This window comes from Anabrus simplex, chromosome X (genome assembly GCF_040414725.1).
Source record: "Anabrus simplex isolate iqAnaSimp1 chromosome X, ASM4041472v1, whole genome shotgun sequence".
Taxonomy (NCBI): domain Eukaryota; kingdom Metazoa; phylum Arthropoda; class Insecta; order Orthoptera; family Tettigoniidae; genus Anabrus; species Anabrus simplex.
The window spans coordinates 187,838,481-187,856,001 of NC_090279.1; the positions used below are offsets into that span (position 1 = coordinate 187,838,481).

General features: G+C 39.2%; 1 protein-coding gene across 7 annotated transcripts in view; it reads right to left on the reverse strand.

Moving 5' to 3' along the window:
* LOC136885883 (myotubularin-related protein 3) overlaps window positions 1–17,521 on the reverse strand; it is a 339,670-nt gene that overhangs the window by 46,577 nt on the left and 275,572 nt on the right. For all 7 annotated transcript variants that reach the window (XR_010861633.2, XR_010861634.2, XM_067158568.2 and 4 more), the window contains 4 exons: window positions 15,544–15,739; window positions 14,632–14,979; window positions 6,582–6,853; window positions 1,861–2,629 (listed from right to left, as the gene is read on the reverse strand). Coding sequence is in view for 5 of the 7 variants with exons in the window: in XM_067158568.2 (XP_067014669.2) it covers window positions 1,861–2,629; window positions 6,582–6,853; window positions 14,632–14,979; window positions 15,544–15,739 (1,585 nt within the window). In the remaining 2 variants the exon portion in view is untranslated. The remainder of the gene's footprint in view (window positions 1–1,860; window positions 2,630–6,581; window positions 6,854–14,631; window positions 14,980–15,543; window positions 15,740–17,521) is intronic.

A 17,521-nucleotide genomic window follows, 5' to 3' on the forward strand; every position in this document is an offset into this window, starting at 1 on the left:
TACTGATGTCCAAGCAGATTTTAAGAAATGCATGGCATTCTGAATTTTGATATTACGTGAAGTTGTTTCTTTGAATGCCAATCTCTTCTGCATGAGAATCTATATTTCTGCTTCACACACCGGATGATGCCCTGGTCCAGCTGTTGGAGATGGCTTGTACAGTTCGCGGGAAGAAACACTACATGTACATTTCTCAAATATGATGTGTCAACTGCGTGTGTGGCTCAGCAGTCAATGAACAACACTATTTTCCTCTGCTGCACTCCCATTCTGGCATCAAGTGATCGCAAGAAGTTCTCAAAAATCAATAACATCATCCAAGCATTGGTATTCACCGTGTTCTGGCATGGAAAGTTATGCACATTCTTAAAATTGCGCGGATTCTTCTACTTCCCTAATAGAAGCGGCATCAATTTCTCCGTACCACTCTCATTGCAGCATAATAGCACTGTCAGTCTCTCTTTACCGAGTTTACCTCCACAGCATTTCTCACCTTTGAACGTGAAAGTTTTATCAGGAAGCAGCTCCATCTGCATTAAAAACATTATCAGGCCTATGCTTTCCTGCAGTGTTGTATCTCTCCAAGTCTAGACAGTATTGATATTGACAATGGCAGCTTCCCCATGGATGGATTTATATTAAAGTTTATTCCTTTTTTTTTTTTTAACCTTCAAGCCATCCATTAGATGCCTTTTGAAGTTACGGAATCCCATTTTGGCAGCTAAATGTGATGCCTTGGCCTGAATCAATGTTCCATCAATAGGAATATTCGAAGCCCAAGCTTGTTTGAACCAGTTCACCAGAACATCTTCTAAAGCTGGAAACTGGCTTTTACGGACACGTTTCATTTGGCTGATTCCTCGTACCAGACAAGCGTCCTCGATCTTCTTGTGGTTGCTTACTATCATATTTAAAGTTATCGTAGGAAAGTCCAACATCTGGGCTATTTGCACGTTTCATGTGTGGATTAGCATCCCCTTTCTCGATAAACTTTAATTTTTCTTTGCTGGTAAACTGTCTAGCTTTCTTCTTATCCATAACGCAATGTCTTGCAAACCACTAGTCCTATGTTTAAGTACAATAGGCCTAATTCAACATAAAGATAAGCACTACACGTCAGCTGTATACGTACGTACAGTAGGCCTAATTTAATACGTTACAGTATTCACATACAAATGAAAATTAAGCACCAAGATCAAGAAATACACTCAGAAGAGGTACTGTTGCGCTATCCAAACAAGCACAACAAAGACTGGCTTAGGACTGATGCTACCTGTAACCAAGGTAACTAGCTGTAGGCCGACACGCTTGCGCGCTATATTGTCTGGGTAGTCTGCCGCCGTGAAATTAAGTTCTCTGGCAAATCTTTATGCATGCCAGCTGTGACTGGAGTGTCGTGTGCACAACTTGGCCTAGAACGCTAATTTAAATTCCTTATAGAGCGAGTTATGAACGTACTAAAGAGTGACAAATGTGCTATCCACGTTTCTTTACCATGTATTTAATAGGACATGAAGTGAGACTTAGGAATAACGGCGTGAAAACCAGGGAAACATGCTAAAGAGGGATGTCCTAACCAGTTTCAACTGTATAAAGTTAGGAAGCACCTGAAAATAAAACCTCCATGGCCTTGCGAATTCGATACTGTCAAAGTAGAAAGAGAAGAAGTTACTCATGGGAGTCTGACACATGTAAGATAAGCAATGTTTGAGAATTTGGGCTCTACAATGGCCACATATATTTGTCCACATAGTCACGCACATGCTTTACATTAACCCCTCTAATAAAACTATTTCTATGGTCACAAGTACAATATATCTATCACAGAAAGATTTATCAGTATCAACACATTTTACTCACTCTATGTTCGGCAATGATCTGCTGCAGCCGCATCTGTACATCACTGCGGAGAGGCTGCATGCCGTCCAAGTCGTCAAGGCGGTTGTGACTCTGGAAACGTGTCGGCGGAGGGAGCCGCTCGTCGGAGGGGGTTGCTGGGTATCCCGAGCTGGGGGTGCGGGAATACAGGGGCGGGGTGGAGTAGCGCGAGGTCTTTCCACTCGTGGAGCTGCTGGCGCTGCCGTCCCGGTTGTCTGCCAAGAATCGCCTGCTGCTAGCGCATACACGACACACGTCTCCACTCGAAATAGTCTCAGAATTGTTGCTATTATTTGCCATGCCATTAAAAAGCACAGCAGTCTTACCGTTGCTTACTGGATTATCCATAACAGCTGGCTCTCCAGGTGTTAACGAGTGCACTCCTATACCATTCACTTCTCCAGCAACACCGTTCACTTCACCAGCAACTAGAGTATCTGTTGAACTGTCTACGGAAGGTGAAGAAGCCACTTCTTTAACAGAGCTTATCCCATTCACCATTGGATTGGCACATATTGTCATCTCTGATTTGGATTCTGTAATAGACTCTTCTTCATTATCATCCGAGTCTTCACCGGGTTGCACGTCGATAACTCCTTCGTCAGACAGATCCCTCCGTAAGTCTATTCCCGTCGCAGAATACCTTGTGGAATCTATACCGTTCTCCCGTACAAGATCTCCTTGCTGAGGCCAGTCAGTGCCATTCTGTTGATCTCCTGCACCATTTGTAAGGGAGATACCGTCAAATTTGCTGTAACAAAAGGCAATTTAAATTAGAAAGGGACTACCCATTTGTCTACTTTGAGTCACAAGTAAAGGTGAATGTACTTTAGAAATTAGAAGAATAGAAACTGCAAAAAACCACAATGGCACATCAGAACTACAATGGAAGAGCCACAACATCATACTGTAACCAATAAAACACATCTCATCCACACTATAGTTTTCTCCAGCTTTCTCCTATGCACCAGAATGTTGGACACCAAAGGTCAACTGACCAACCTCCTACTGATGTATTTGACGCAGGAGAAAGCAATTTGCTTTACGTCGCACCGATACAGATAGGTCTCATGGTGACGATGGGATAGGAAAGGCTGGGAGTGGGAAGGAAGCAACCATGGCCTTAAGGTACTGTCCCAGCATTTGTCTGGTGTGAAACAGGAAACTATGGGAAACCATTTTCAGGGCTGCTGACAGTGGGGTTTGAACGCACTTACAGCTATGCGATCTAAACAACACAGCCACTATTTCTGGATTTTCTGATCACAGGAGAAATATATTACACGCTCCACACCTCGTCCATTAACATGTAAATGGACACTTATAAGGAGATAAAACAACCCGGGCAAACTTTTTTTTTTTTTTTTTACATAATATGGCATCTGTATAGTACACTATGTTCTTTGACATTTATCAGGAAAGAGATATTACAAATGATTTAATGATTCAAAATTATGTTAGTCTGATTAGAAAGCAGATGCTTTGATACTAGGTGCAGTTTCCAGTGAAAAGTTGGGACCCAGCGAACAAAAAAAATTGCGTTTGCTCTCTGCAAGCTGTATGAAATCATCATCATCATCATCATCATCATCTGGAGCAGTTCCCAACCACAGGCTATCATTTTCTGCAAAAATCTGTAATGTTCCAGGAACAAGACTCCCTAGGCCTCGGAAACCTAATACCGTAAGGGTCAGAAAAGAACAAGAGTAACGAAGGATGCCCGGAGCGAGGAACCTGGCAAAAGTAAATGGAAGCAATGCAAGGACTGAGCTAATGGATCCGTGGTCGTCAACCCACGTTCCCAAGTTACGAGTGCCAGGGGACCCTTTTAGTTTCTTCCTACGACAGGCAGGGCATACCGTAGGTGATACTGTACCACTCCCATCCACAGGGGCATACTGAGGAACAGTCGATATGCCTCCTCAATGAGGTTGAAGACCGCCCTCTTGAAGCTGGGAAGCAGAAACAAGCTTGTCGGAAGCTGAGAATAGATGAATGTAGAAGAACTGAAATTGAGGACAGAGCTTCATTATACAGTCAAAACTGTTTATTGCGACATTGCTTTTAACAATGTATTGGATTTAACGACGAAATCTAACGGTCCCATCTAAACCCTATATAAACATTGTATTTAAAAAAATCTTATAAACTTGTGAACATCTTTACAAAAATATTTTCTAAGTTAATACTTTTTGACAATACGTGCTCAAATATGAAATTTATCACGTCTAATAATTAAAAAAATTTTAGTACGATGTCACTTACTATGACATATTGGATAAAACTGCGAAGTTTTATCACATTTTTGGAAAAATGTATCGACTGTAACATCCAAGTTGATTTTTGTTTGTTACGCGTTTGGGGATTGCTGCCAACAATGTGAAGCTTATTTTCAAACTCTGTTTTCAGTATATTGTTGATTTCAAATCAGTTTGTCTGTTAAATTGTCAAGGCAAGCATTGTTGTGAAGATATCGCAAAAGAAAAGAAAAATATGCAACACTGAAGAAAAGTCACAAATAATATGGCGATTTCAAAATGCGGAAACAAACGTCAATGTCGCGAAGGAATTGGGTGTACCACACTCAACGATTTCTACAATTTGGAAGGACATAGAGAATATCTCACTTATTAGTCAAGACCGTGCGAGACATTTCTATCAATTTACTCTGTAGCTACTTCCTTGCTCACTGACTGATTTATATTTTGCTGAGATGATATTGCTGTACCTACTGAAGAAAAATTCCTTTCAGCCCCACTTCACAAATACAATACTGATTTCACTTATATTTTTTGAAGCTTTTACTTTATTCTGTTAGTTAACCATGTAAGAGTGCAGCTTAAAACTTACAGATATCGCATTTTAAAAAAAAGCTGTGCGACTGTTTAACGACTGTCAAATGGTGGTCCGGAGTCATAATAAACGGTTTTGACTGTGTATTTGAAAACAGCATTGTATGAGATGTGGAGAGTGATCTTGCTCCTTAGTGTTTTCGTGATTTTCCTAGTCTCTTCTTTCTGTTGCTCCCTCTCCCTCCACTGACCTGCCATTGTGCTCCTTTTCAAAAGTCTGCAGTTTATTTATAGCATTATGCATTTCTAATTTACTGTAATGTATTTTGTTCTTAATCTCTTTTGAACAGACACTCCTCTTTAATGGACATTTCTTCTAGTTCTGATGGAGACCATTAATGAGAGGTTTCAATGTACCACATACAATCTATGACAGAGCAGTGGTATTCAAACTTCTTGGTTAGCGTACACCCAAAATCCAACTGTTTTACTTTCATACCCCCAAAGTACGAGTATATTGTGATTATACCAGAAACAGACCAGCCCCGCGCTGTAGGAGGCAACGCGTCCGCCTGTCACCTGGCAGCCCCGGGTTCGATTCCTGGCTGGGTCAGGGGTTTTTAATTGTCAGTGATTAATATCCCTGGCCTGGGGACTGGGTGTTTGTGTCGTCCTTAACGTTCCTTTCCTCACATTCAACACTCTACACTTCCTCCATTTCAATTACATGCAGGTTCATATCATGTGGTGCAAGTAGGGGCAAAAGATCTCTATAGGTCAACACCCTGAACAAATAGCATAAAAAAAAACAACACAGAAACAACAAATATGCTATATAATATTAGCTATCATCATCATCATCATCATCATCATCATCATCATCATCCGCAGCTTATCCCGCTTGCTCAAGGTCCATACACACACTGAGGCATGAAAGCACTGTGGCTGAGGATTTGCGGTTGCATGCCCTTCCTGACACCACAGGATTTTCAACAGAAAATCCCACCCTAGTAACAGCAGGAATCAATCTATGGTCATCGGGATGACAGGCAAGCAGCTAACCCGCTACGCCACCCTGTTCCCCAATAATAATAATAATAATAATAATAATAATAATAATAATAATAATAATAATAATAATAATAATAATAATAATAATAGTATTGTATATAATAGTCGCTGGGCAAAGGAAACGCTCTCAACTCTTTCGGAGAAAACTTTGCGGAAGAAGTCTCAAACTGAGGGGTCAGCAATGGCCGGAGAACTGTTCCTGTCATTTTCATTGCTTAATGATAGCCCAATAATTCGACAGCTAAAGTTTTCTGCTCCCTTCTGAGGCAAGTGGCATCCTTTCACAAGACAGATGTCGAAACATGGTTTTGTCGTGAGTGGTATTATGAGGTTTTCATTACTTATCAACATCATATTTAAGAGCATTATTAATGCAACAATTACTATTATTATACTGTATACACTGCTACTGAAAAAACTGAAGTGAATGAGTGATTTTGAAATAAAAGTTAAAACAAGAGCAATGCAACATTAGTAAGCATTTTTACACACCAAGTCAATAGGATGTACAAACTGACACAAACTTTAGAATGAATAGATCAGAAAGGGGACTGTGTAGCAGTAGGCAGAAACACAAAATATTTTAATGACAATGAGCAGCCTCGATTCTTTTCTGAACAGCTCACTGAAAACAAAAGCTACGATAAATCTGCGAACCCCTTGAGACGACCCCACATAACCCTAATGGTATGTGTACCACATTTCAAATAAGACTGAAATAGAGAAGTAAATGAACATGAAGTTCTGAACTTGAAAATGAAACAACTATTCCAAATAAAGAAGATGCTCCTTTCAGACTAGGAGATGAATGTAGCCAAGTGATGTATTTTAATTTCTTACTTGTCCAGGGAAATACTAGGATCACTCGATCTCCTCTGCATGTCCCCTGTATGTTCTGCAGCAGCCAACAAATCATCGTAGGATCGAGTTTTGCTCAACTGTGGAGATGTTGGAGCAACCACTGGCGCATCATCGTCGGAGCCAGCTCCTAGGTTCGAACTACCTGTGAATGCCCTGCCCACACCTGCAGTCGTAGATGGAGTCTCCCCAGCTCCCAGGTAAACTTCACTCCATAGCACAAGATCTCTGACATTGCACGATGGCCACAACACCTGAAAACGAACAGAATCAATGCTAAAGGTTACCTGGTCAATAGTGAAGTGATGGGAAGGAACAAACAAGAGGAAAATCAAGTTATACATACAAGAACATGACAACTAACACATGAAGTTGTATATAGGATACGTCATGAAAGTTGGAACTGGTTTACGCACAGCCTAGTGTGTGGTTCTGAGTTGATTTTTTTTTAAAAATATGTCCTAGCAAAACAGTATTGTAATGGTAACGTTATTGGCTTTACGTCCCACTAACTGATGTAAAACAAAAGCTAAAGGTTTCCACCTATTCAATACTATTTATTTTAACTTTTAAAAAGTTACATATATTTGATGAAACTAGTTCTGGTCTTGCAAGAGACCATCATCAGTCGAAATCGATAAAGTTAAGGCAAGACATGAATTACAGATAAAAATTTATGAAGCAGGAATAAAACTGAGAACTCACACAAGACTTGTGATTGTGATGAGTGTTAAAACATCCAAATCTTTACTTGTCTTGCACTGAATATCAACAACACACGTTTACTTCATAAATGTTATCTATAATTCATGCTTTGCCTTAACTTTATTGATTTCGACTGATGATGGTCTCTCGCACGACCGAAACTAGTTTCATCAAATATATGTAACTTTTTTAAGGTTACAATAAATAGTACTGAATAGGTGGAAACCTTTAGCTTTTGTTTTACATCATATTGCTCTTCAATACGGAATAATATGAAATTTATTACTGTACTTATGATCCCACAAACTACTTTTATCATTTTTGGAGATGCCGAGGTGCCGGAATTTAATCTCGCATTAGTTTTTATGTGCCAGTAAATCTACCGACATGAGGCCGACGTATTTAAGTACCTTCAAATACACCAGAAGTCTGTTAAGCGAGAATACATAACGAAAAATTTACTTGCTATACGGATTGTCGTTATATCAGATTTTTCGTAAAAATGGGGGGAAAAACAACACACATTAAAATCGGTATGAAATGGCAATAAGTTTGTTCAAAACTTGCGTTCTCGCAGATATCTATACTGCGGCTTACTCGTTAGTTATCTTCTAATTCCAACAAACCTGAACCCGTATGTTTAAATTATTTCTAAAACATTGGACTAGTATCACTCTAGTGGGGTCTGTGACAAACGGTTCGGTTTACTTATTCAAACTGCATCATCTAACCTAACCTTATATGCATAATGAAAACAGACTTCAAGCGCCAGTAAAGTAACGATTACTTTTTCGCTGTAAATTTACATGGGAATAATCTTTCCACATTTAACCACACGCAAGAAAATTCAGTGATATCTCGTTACAGATTTCCTCATAAAGATGATTTCTCGCCTAGAACGCTGTAAATTCGAAGTACCGATTCACGTCGTATTAAAGCTATATCAAAATACCTCGCTTATCGCGTCACAAATTTTCACCATTACCGCTTTGTACGATCACGTTTGTCCTAACCCTGAAAACATTCTTTGTCATCTCTTGTGAAAGGAACGTGATTTCCAACACAGATTAGGGTCTTCGCCAGAGAAGGCCTGTTGGAGAAAGATGCATGAAAACGAGTAATGACCTTTAAGTCCTGATCTTTACAGGGTAAATTACACCTTTGGGAAGCAAGTTGTTAGCCTCATGAAAGTTCAGTTTTGCTCTCTGGTTTCCGCTGATATTGCTGAATAACCCAGAAAGCCTCTTTGTGCTTGTATGTCGCATTCCATTCAGAATACCAATATAAATAGTCCATTATTAGACATTATAATTTTACTCATTCGGGACAAATATTTCAGATTCTCCATGGGAATCAACATGTATATCATTCCATTCAGAAGTTAGAAATTTATTGTGTTGAGTTATACAGTGAAGGGTACCGAATATCTGTCACGTGATAGCCTACGTACGGATTAGGAACATAATCACGTGAAGTTGACTAGTGTGGTCACATTGTGTAGACCAGTTATGGATACTGAAAAGGTCGTGATATCACTTACTACAGAGACAAAATTAAAATCCAGGAAGTGGACTGGCATTCGCATCTTTCGATGCTGGCACGTGTTGAAAGTCGCACCTTCGAATTTCGACTTGAGTCGATCCAAGTGTTGTCACATTTGAGAAGTAATTCTCTCGCACATGGCTAAGTTTAACCTTCAAATAATTCAGGATCGAAGTGTGTTATCATAAAACAATATTTAATAACCTCCTGGTCCGAAATATAAGGCTTCAACTGACATTTGTTTTAGAAAGAGAATGATCTGCAAATAATGCGCTGATACTTTTATGGACCCCACTGCAAATGTTTTTACAGTATATTATTTGTTTGATGTTTTACACACCTTTAAATACACTGCTGTTACCGGTATTTAATTTCGTATTCGTTCTCTCGTCTTTTTCACGCTTTTAAATTAATACTCTCATCCTTAGAGATGGTAGACAGCCTATATTTTTTCACTGTACCCGTACATACCGTGCATACCGTACACGACGTAAAATACAGGCATCTCGGAAAAAAGCATATCAAATGTTTACATATCCCTGTTGTGTAGTTCCGATTCGTGTTTTCGATAGTACGTTTTCTTTTACAAGATGTTAGAATCATTCCGTATTGATGGTTTTCACTTTACAAAGGAAAAATTAAGCGTATCTTCTTAATTCAATACATCATATAATTCCATCATTAGATGGAGGTACACTTAATTTTTCCTTTGTAAAGTACGTTTTCTCGCTTAACACATTATCTTCCCTTGTCCCCTGCGGAAACGTCTGAATGAGGTTTTACTGAACAAAGGTAGCTATTAAGGTCCTTCGGGAACTCTGAAAAGTGGTGGCAAAACGGGCTCGGGTAATAAATAAATAAATAAATGCAATGCAAATTTTAATTTTATAGCAGTTGTATAGTATTACTTGAAGTAATTCCACATACTGTATATGAGTTGATTATGTAAGTACAGGAGATATTATAAGTAGAATTTTGTAAACAATATAAATGTATTAAGGATGTGTTTAATAGAAAAAAATATTGGAGTAAATTGTATAATACTGTATTCTATGAAAATGTCTTCTTTTCTTGTTACCTTAAAATGTAGTGCTTGATAATAATGTATTTTACTGTTCCATTTAGCACCGAGGTAGACACCTCATTTGTAAATAATTTTGATTTGAACTAACCTCTAAAAGGAGTCATTCACTCTGCACCGTATTTTGAGGTGTATCACATTCTTACTTAATTTCAGAACATATCATTAAATTAAGCGACCGTTTACTTCAGCCTCAATTTCTAAAGAGTTAACTACTGCCATCAGCAATATTATTTACGCATTTATTACGGAAACATATTCTCTTTAATTTTCAAATTGTGTTTAGAGAACACCAGCCAACAAGTATTACTAATTCGACTCCAACATCCCCTTCGAGTTCGAATGTCGACGAGAAAGCTCGCTAGTACACATAGCGCGAAAACTAAACCTAAGATGATCGTTCACATTCAATATAATCACTGGAGTGCGTAAATATCTATAATGGAAAAAATAACCCACACTTAATCGCTTGTAATAATGGATGTATCAATAATAGGATTTTCATTGTAAGCAAAGGATAATACACAGTTTAATATAGGAATTTTCAAGGGACAGAAAATATCTGTCATTACACTGGAATTCTCACTAAACGCCGTCCTCGCTATAGCGGACTTCTACTGTACCATCGGGCTGAGCTAGGATCGAACCTGCCAAGTTGGGGTCAGAAGGCCAGCGCCTCAACCGCCTCTCAGCCACTCAGCCCAGCAACAGTATTGTAACAGTGAAACAGTATAACATTCTTTTTCAACATGTTGAGTGGATCAGCGGTAGAGTGTCGGCCTCCGGATCCCAAGATAGCGGGTTCAAACCCGGCAGAGGTAGTCGGATTTTTGAAGGGCGGAAAAAAAGTCCATTCGACACTCCATGTCGTGCGATGTCGGCATGTAAAAGATCTCTGGTGACACATCTGGTGTTTACCCGACAAAATTAATTAAAATCCCAGCCATAGATGCCTAAGAGAGTTTCGGTTTACTCGGTCTGCCATCTAGTGGGGGCCTAGAGTAAAACGGAAAGTCGAAATTGACGAGCAGACAGCCAGATGGCGTCAAATTGAAATGTCTGCACACGGTAGCTGAGACCATACGATTATTATTATTATTACCGAAAAGGAAAGAAAAGAGTAAGAGTGGTGTTGACTATAGGAGAAAGGGAAGTGAATGGAATTATAAAAATAACAGGACAAAACCTTGAAATTACAAGAACTTCAAGTATCGGGAAGCGAACTAATGCAGGCTGCATGGCTGGATATGGAGATCAGTAAAAGGTAAATGCATTACCACCAGTGTGTGAGCAATCTGGTGTGGAGGAAGGAAGTGCCAATAGTGTAAACAGGTGATGCATAAGACGAACTACTGCCCAATACCGACATATGCAGCAGAGAACTGGGCACGTACAAAAAGACAGGAGAATAAAATCCAGGCCTGTGAAATGAAATTTTTAAATAAGATAGAAAGGTAAGAAAGGACTGAGTAAGAAACGAGGATGTCAGGAAGGAAATCGGAGTGGAAAAGCTTTTCGATAGAATGGAGAGGGATAAACTTAGATGGTCAGGAAATGTTAAGAGGATGGAAGACGGAAGGATGCCGAAACAGATGATGGAAACCCAGATAGGAGGGAGAGCAAGACTAAAGTGGTTGAAAATGATAAAGAATGGTATAAATAGAAGAAACCTGGACTGGAACACAGTTAATGAGGAACAATGGTGGTCAAGTAGAGGAAGATGGAAAGATGCCATAAACTAACTAACCCAGTGGAAGTTGGAGGGAAATGGATGATTCTTCTAAGTTACATGCAATTGATTTAAAATTCAATTCTTATCTATTCATTACAGTTCTTTGACCTTGAGGCTGAATTGTATGTATTGTTATTCCATTCTGCTCGTGCAGAACACAGCCAAGTTTGTTATTGTACAGCCAATACAGAACTAGCTCAAAGAGAAAACTAGTGGTGCTGGTATAGAGACAAATGCTGAGAGGCAACTTCCTACTACAGTAGGCCTACATAATACACCACATACTGTGAGAATACAAGTTTATTAATTTTCATGTCAATAGATATGATCAGACAGTACAGTAGAACACCTATTTAGCGTTTTTCCAGGGACCGGAATTTTGTAGCCTTAAATGGGGGTTAACCTTAAATCAAGGTTTCAGTAGAAAGCAAATTTTCCCAGAAATCTTTGCCTGTATTGACAAATGCATCAAACATATTATCTACACAATGCCAACAATAAAACAAGGGCATACCTCCCCTACATACTTTACTGTAATTACAACTATTTCTGTAGCACTAATACAGTAGTCAAAGATCGTAGATTACCAGCACACTACAAAATTATAACACCCACATCGTCTTTACACGTATGTGTATGTATGTTCAGTCTTCAGTCCTAAGGCTGGGTGGATCCTCAACAGCTCTGCTATCAGCTGTCATAGATGGCCTAGGCATCACTGAAGAGGCGTACTAGGGAAATGAGGAGTGAGGTAGTTTCCCGTTGCTTTCCTCACCGAGCCAGAATTTCCTATTACATATCAGTCTGCCAAGCCCACTGAAATGCATGCACCAAACGACCCTATGAGCAACGTTTTCACACCATTCGTAGCAGGGATTGGCTGCACAAGGAATAGCATTACTAGCATCGCTCATACCTCAGTCACTTTCATATTGTCAAAGCCAAGGATAAGACAGAGACAGATCAATGAAAGTAACAAAATTGCTCTAGCCCATACCAGAAGACACAGTGCACTGTAAACACTAGCACAATGACAATATATTGAGCTACTTGCCTGTATACAGTACATATTTACACAACTGTCAGTATCTCATTATTTTAAATAATAATAAATGGTAGTCTGCTTTTTAGCACTGTTGGACTTTACATTCAAAATGTCCATTTCCAATTGGTTTGGTCTGTCTATAAGACAGCTGTCAACTAACGGGCACATTTGCGTTTCTCTCCACTTCCCGAATCAAGTCCACTTTATCTGTGACACACTCGAACAGAACTCAACTGCGTACTGCGTGCATGCAAGCAAAGCATCGCGAGTGTTTGAACAAAGTGTCATCGTTAGTCTTTGGCCTTGGTCAGCTAAGTTTGAACTCGCTCATGCATGTAGCGAGGAACTGATATGGAAGGTGATCGATCATGTTATATAAACAATGGGGTCGACAGTATGAATACTGATAACGGAGAAACTGACGCGGCCCAAATTTGCCCGGAACAAAGGATGAATCAGTGAAAAGAGTTCTTATTGTAGCCGAAGGATATTGCACACATTGCTATAGGAATTTTCGAAGGGCATAATATACTGTCATTACTTCTCCTGTACTGCAGCGGCCGTGGTCGGATGTGTATCAGAGTCTGACAATTCACTTTAGCGCTACATGTCCGTGCTCTAAATTTCTCTTATGCCTTGAATCACCCTTAGCAAACTTATGCTGTCTTTTTTTATACATTCGTAATGGCCCATTACCATAACAAATAGAAATAAATACTTGTGAATTTTAGAATTTCCTAATGCTAAATGCAAGTTTTGCCTTAATGTTAATTATGTTAAATCGAATATAAAATTGCATTGTTCTTATGGAGTAATTTTCTGGACTCGTAATTTCTTCCATTAAATGCGTGTTTACGTAAATCGAGGTCACGTAAAATTGAGGTTATACTGTATGTCTAAAGTAACCATGAGTGATAGAAAATGAAAACAGGAAGTACTGCAATATTAAGATTTGAGTCGTCTCTTCTTCTTCATCTACTCCCTTTTCCAGATTCTCTCTAGCTAGGGTAGTGTACCAAAGCCCTCCACCTTACTTGATCTTTCCACCACTCCTCTTCTAGTACTTTATTGCTATCGACTCCCTTATTTGTAATAGAGTCCACAACAGAGCTCCTCCATCTCATTCTAGGACGTCCCCTAGGCCTCTCTGCAGTCTCCGAATCCACATGTTCTCTTTGGTATTTAGTATTGGAGGTTAATCCACAAAAATAACAGCAGATATTGCAACTGGTCTTATTTCATTGTGCATTTACTTTTTTAATCGATTTAAATGCAATTCCCATCTAGATCTTTGATCTCAAGGCTGAATTGTATGCATTTTTGCAACTTCCAGTAGCATTTTCACACATCTTTTTCTCAATTAAGGACTGTTTAAAGAAGTTTTGAAATAGAAAATATTATAAGGGGGGGGGGGAAAGTCTATAGTGTCAAGAGCTGTGAACTTACGTATAAAATCTTCATTAAAGTTGAATTTTTGTAAGATTATTATTGACTAAGAAGAATGACTAAAAGCTCCAACTTAATTGTAAACAAACACTCATGGCGCTAGAGCCCTGATGAGCCTTGCCTTACTAAACAAATGCTGTGCATCCCAAAGGTCCATAGATTACAAGGTGATGCATGGTCAGTGCGACAAATTCTCTTGGCAGTTATTCTTGGCTTTCTAGACTGGAGCTGCTATCTCACCATCAGATAGCTCCCCATATGTTTTTCACATAGGCTCAGAGGACCTCAAAACAACCCTCAGATTCACGTAAAAATCCCTAACCTGGCCAGTAATCAAATCTGCCGACTCCAGGTAAAAAACAGGATGAATTATAAATAGTTCAAATTGTTGTTCCCCTTGTAATTGACTTATCTGATTTATTTTGCCACTAATTTACTCCTTTCCATTACTTAAAATATTATGAAGAGAGTAGTTTTTTACCTGATCCTTGGCGCAATACAGATGATTCCTGAAGTTGGGTGCTCTTAGGAACTTCCAAACCGAGAAGGTACGTTCGTAGACTCTAAGACCGGCACGTTCCTGTGCTGAATTGCAGAGGAAGGTACCGAATAAGTTGGAGTATGTGTGCTGAGCCAACTTGACTAGGTAGCAGTGAGAGAACTCAAAAGCACATGGAAACTGACGAAGTAACTGATGTACACAGTCCAACCACTGCAGGAACACTGGACACCGCTCGTTTGCATCATCCGAACCAACTGCATGACCACATCGATCACCAAATTTATGACCAAAATCCAGCCATTCTCTCTCGCAGAGAACCTGAAAACCCTGCAAAGACAAATATCATTAGCATTACAATAATTTCTTCTGAAATGAGAAGGCCACTTCTCCCTGTAGTCTACTTTATGAATATTAACCTTATACTTCGCTTATATACCAGAAGGATGAGAACAAATGAAGAGCAGAAAAAATGCAAAAAATGAAACAGCAAAGGACCACAGAGCACCAGGAAAAGAGTAGCACACATCATGACAAGTCTCCAATATCCTCATGTTCACTTATGTGCCTCAGAATCTAAGGAGTAAGGAGCAACTTGAGAGTTTGAAAAAGAAAAAAAAACATGTGAACATGCTAGATGATTATCCGACAAAAGTGGGTGCAACTAATACATCAAGATGGAGCTATAAGCTGCAGTACTGTAGTATCAATAATTATATCGATGAAAAATAAACAGTCACAGGTTCTATGGCAGAACATTTCTTGCTGGGTTTTGAAAAGGTAGTTCAGGTTTCATTGCTGACACCAGTACTTGCAACAAGGAAAAAATATTCCTGGTGTTAAAAACTTCATACAATATCAGGAGGAAAGACTGATAAGTTTGAGAATACTCACATCAACAGTGCGGTAGTAGGGGTCAAGCAGTAGTTCGGCCAGGGCAACGATCTGCGGTGTTCGGTCCCAGCCATCAGAGCAGTGCACCAGTACAGGTCGACCTTCCTGGTCCACTGCAGATACAACAGTTACAGCAGCACGGAGGAGACCAGATATGTTGAGAAGCCAACGAGTACCTTCCAGAAGGCTAAACCAACTGCAAATTTAACAAATTAAGTAAAAATATTATATGTTGAACAATTGAAACATTTACATCAATTAATTCAATGGTCCTGGAAAAATATCAATTTAGTCCATTGTACAGAGGTTGATTAGTTTCCATGTGGACAATTTTGAAACACGACACTATGAGACAGGCAAAACAGAATGGTGGTGGTTATTCTTTTAAGGGACAGTAGAACTAGGCAAGCCTTTAATGACCACGATATAAAATGTAACGTGAATGATTAGAATAGAAATTAATCTTCCTGTACATCTACCATTTTAGTTTAATAGTATGCTTAGATGAGAAGTACTGAAACTAAAATACTGAAGTTATGACAAACTAATACAAGGTGTCTGTCATTATTAGCAGTTCAGCCCTTCTAGTTCAATTGTTTATATTGATATTTCTGGTGCCAGGTAAGCCTTCATGGAAAAACTTCAGAAATAATTTTAGATTTTATTTTTACATAGTAGAAATCCTCCATAATTTTCATAGCAAATGTCTGCTGGTATCAAGAAAGTGGTAGGAATTATCAAGTGAAGTTAAATTTTCCACAAGGTGCTGCTTTCGAAAATGTCACAGTGGATAGTAAGAGAGGTCATCACCTAGGCCTCCTGCAACTTCTAAATTATTCTTATGTGATTTATTCATTGTTAATGGTATGTCACATCAGAAATATGAAAGAATAGGAAGAGGTACAAACTAAGTATAAGAGAGTAAGGTGACGTTATAGGAAGTTCATCGATTTCATTTCCATGTCCAGATCAAGCATGATTCTTCCAAAACTCAGCCAGGACACCTTTGGTATTGTTTGGGCAAACTAGCACATGTACCTGATTCTGAGTGTCTCCACTCTAAAAGGAACCAAGGATGTCTGCCAATGGACAAAGGAATCCGCACTTCAAAGTGGTATATAGCAAGTGATGTCCTGGTGGCATTTCTTCCTTACCTTCAATCGGTAGCAGACGTAGTTCCTCTTTCCACCTTGTAAGGCTTGCACTTTCTGGAGAGAATGAAAATGGAGTTGTTCTGAGGAAGCTTGTTACATGACCGAAGTCTGAGGAGCAGGCTGGTGTTGATAAAAGCAGGTGACAAACTTCACCACTCTGTTTCGTTCTGTCTCCATTGGCAACCACACTCCTACAGATGCAAGTGCGAGGTGGAGCTATGCCTAACAGTGGATAAAGTTTGCTGACAGGAGTTGGTCGCAGACCTCCAGTTACTATTCTGGTTGTTCCACTGAGGGAAGTAATTTTAACGGAAATCAAATACCACATTTAATTAGTCTGGTCACTAGAGGGTTAAAACTAATCACAAGAAAAAAAGGAAGGGATCTCACCATTCAAAAAACACAGTGTTCAAAATACTATTGCACCCAGCCATGCCATGAATTACACAATGAAAGCTGGATTTCCTTGCAAATACTACCGCATGCTGAAGTTGCTCATTCTGCTAGCAGTAAACAGAGTGCGGGTCTGGGTATGTGTACTGCATACTTGTCTCCAGATGTAACCACGTTACACTGTAATGTAACCAATGTGAGTTGGGCTTATCGAATAACCTGTACAGTATTTCTGAGCACATAAAAGTAGCTAATTTCAAAGAATGAGCAAATTGTTTTAAATGTTTATGGTAGGTTATTAGCAGTGGACCATGGGAAAGTTTTTAACAAAATAGTGCATTTGGTAAGTGTGTAATGTACTGTAATCCTGAACAACCCTGATAAGGCAACAATGAGAGGCCCCATCATTTTACAGAGGGGCCTCACACCAT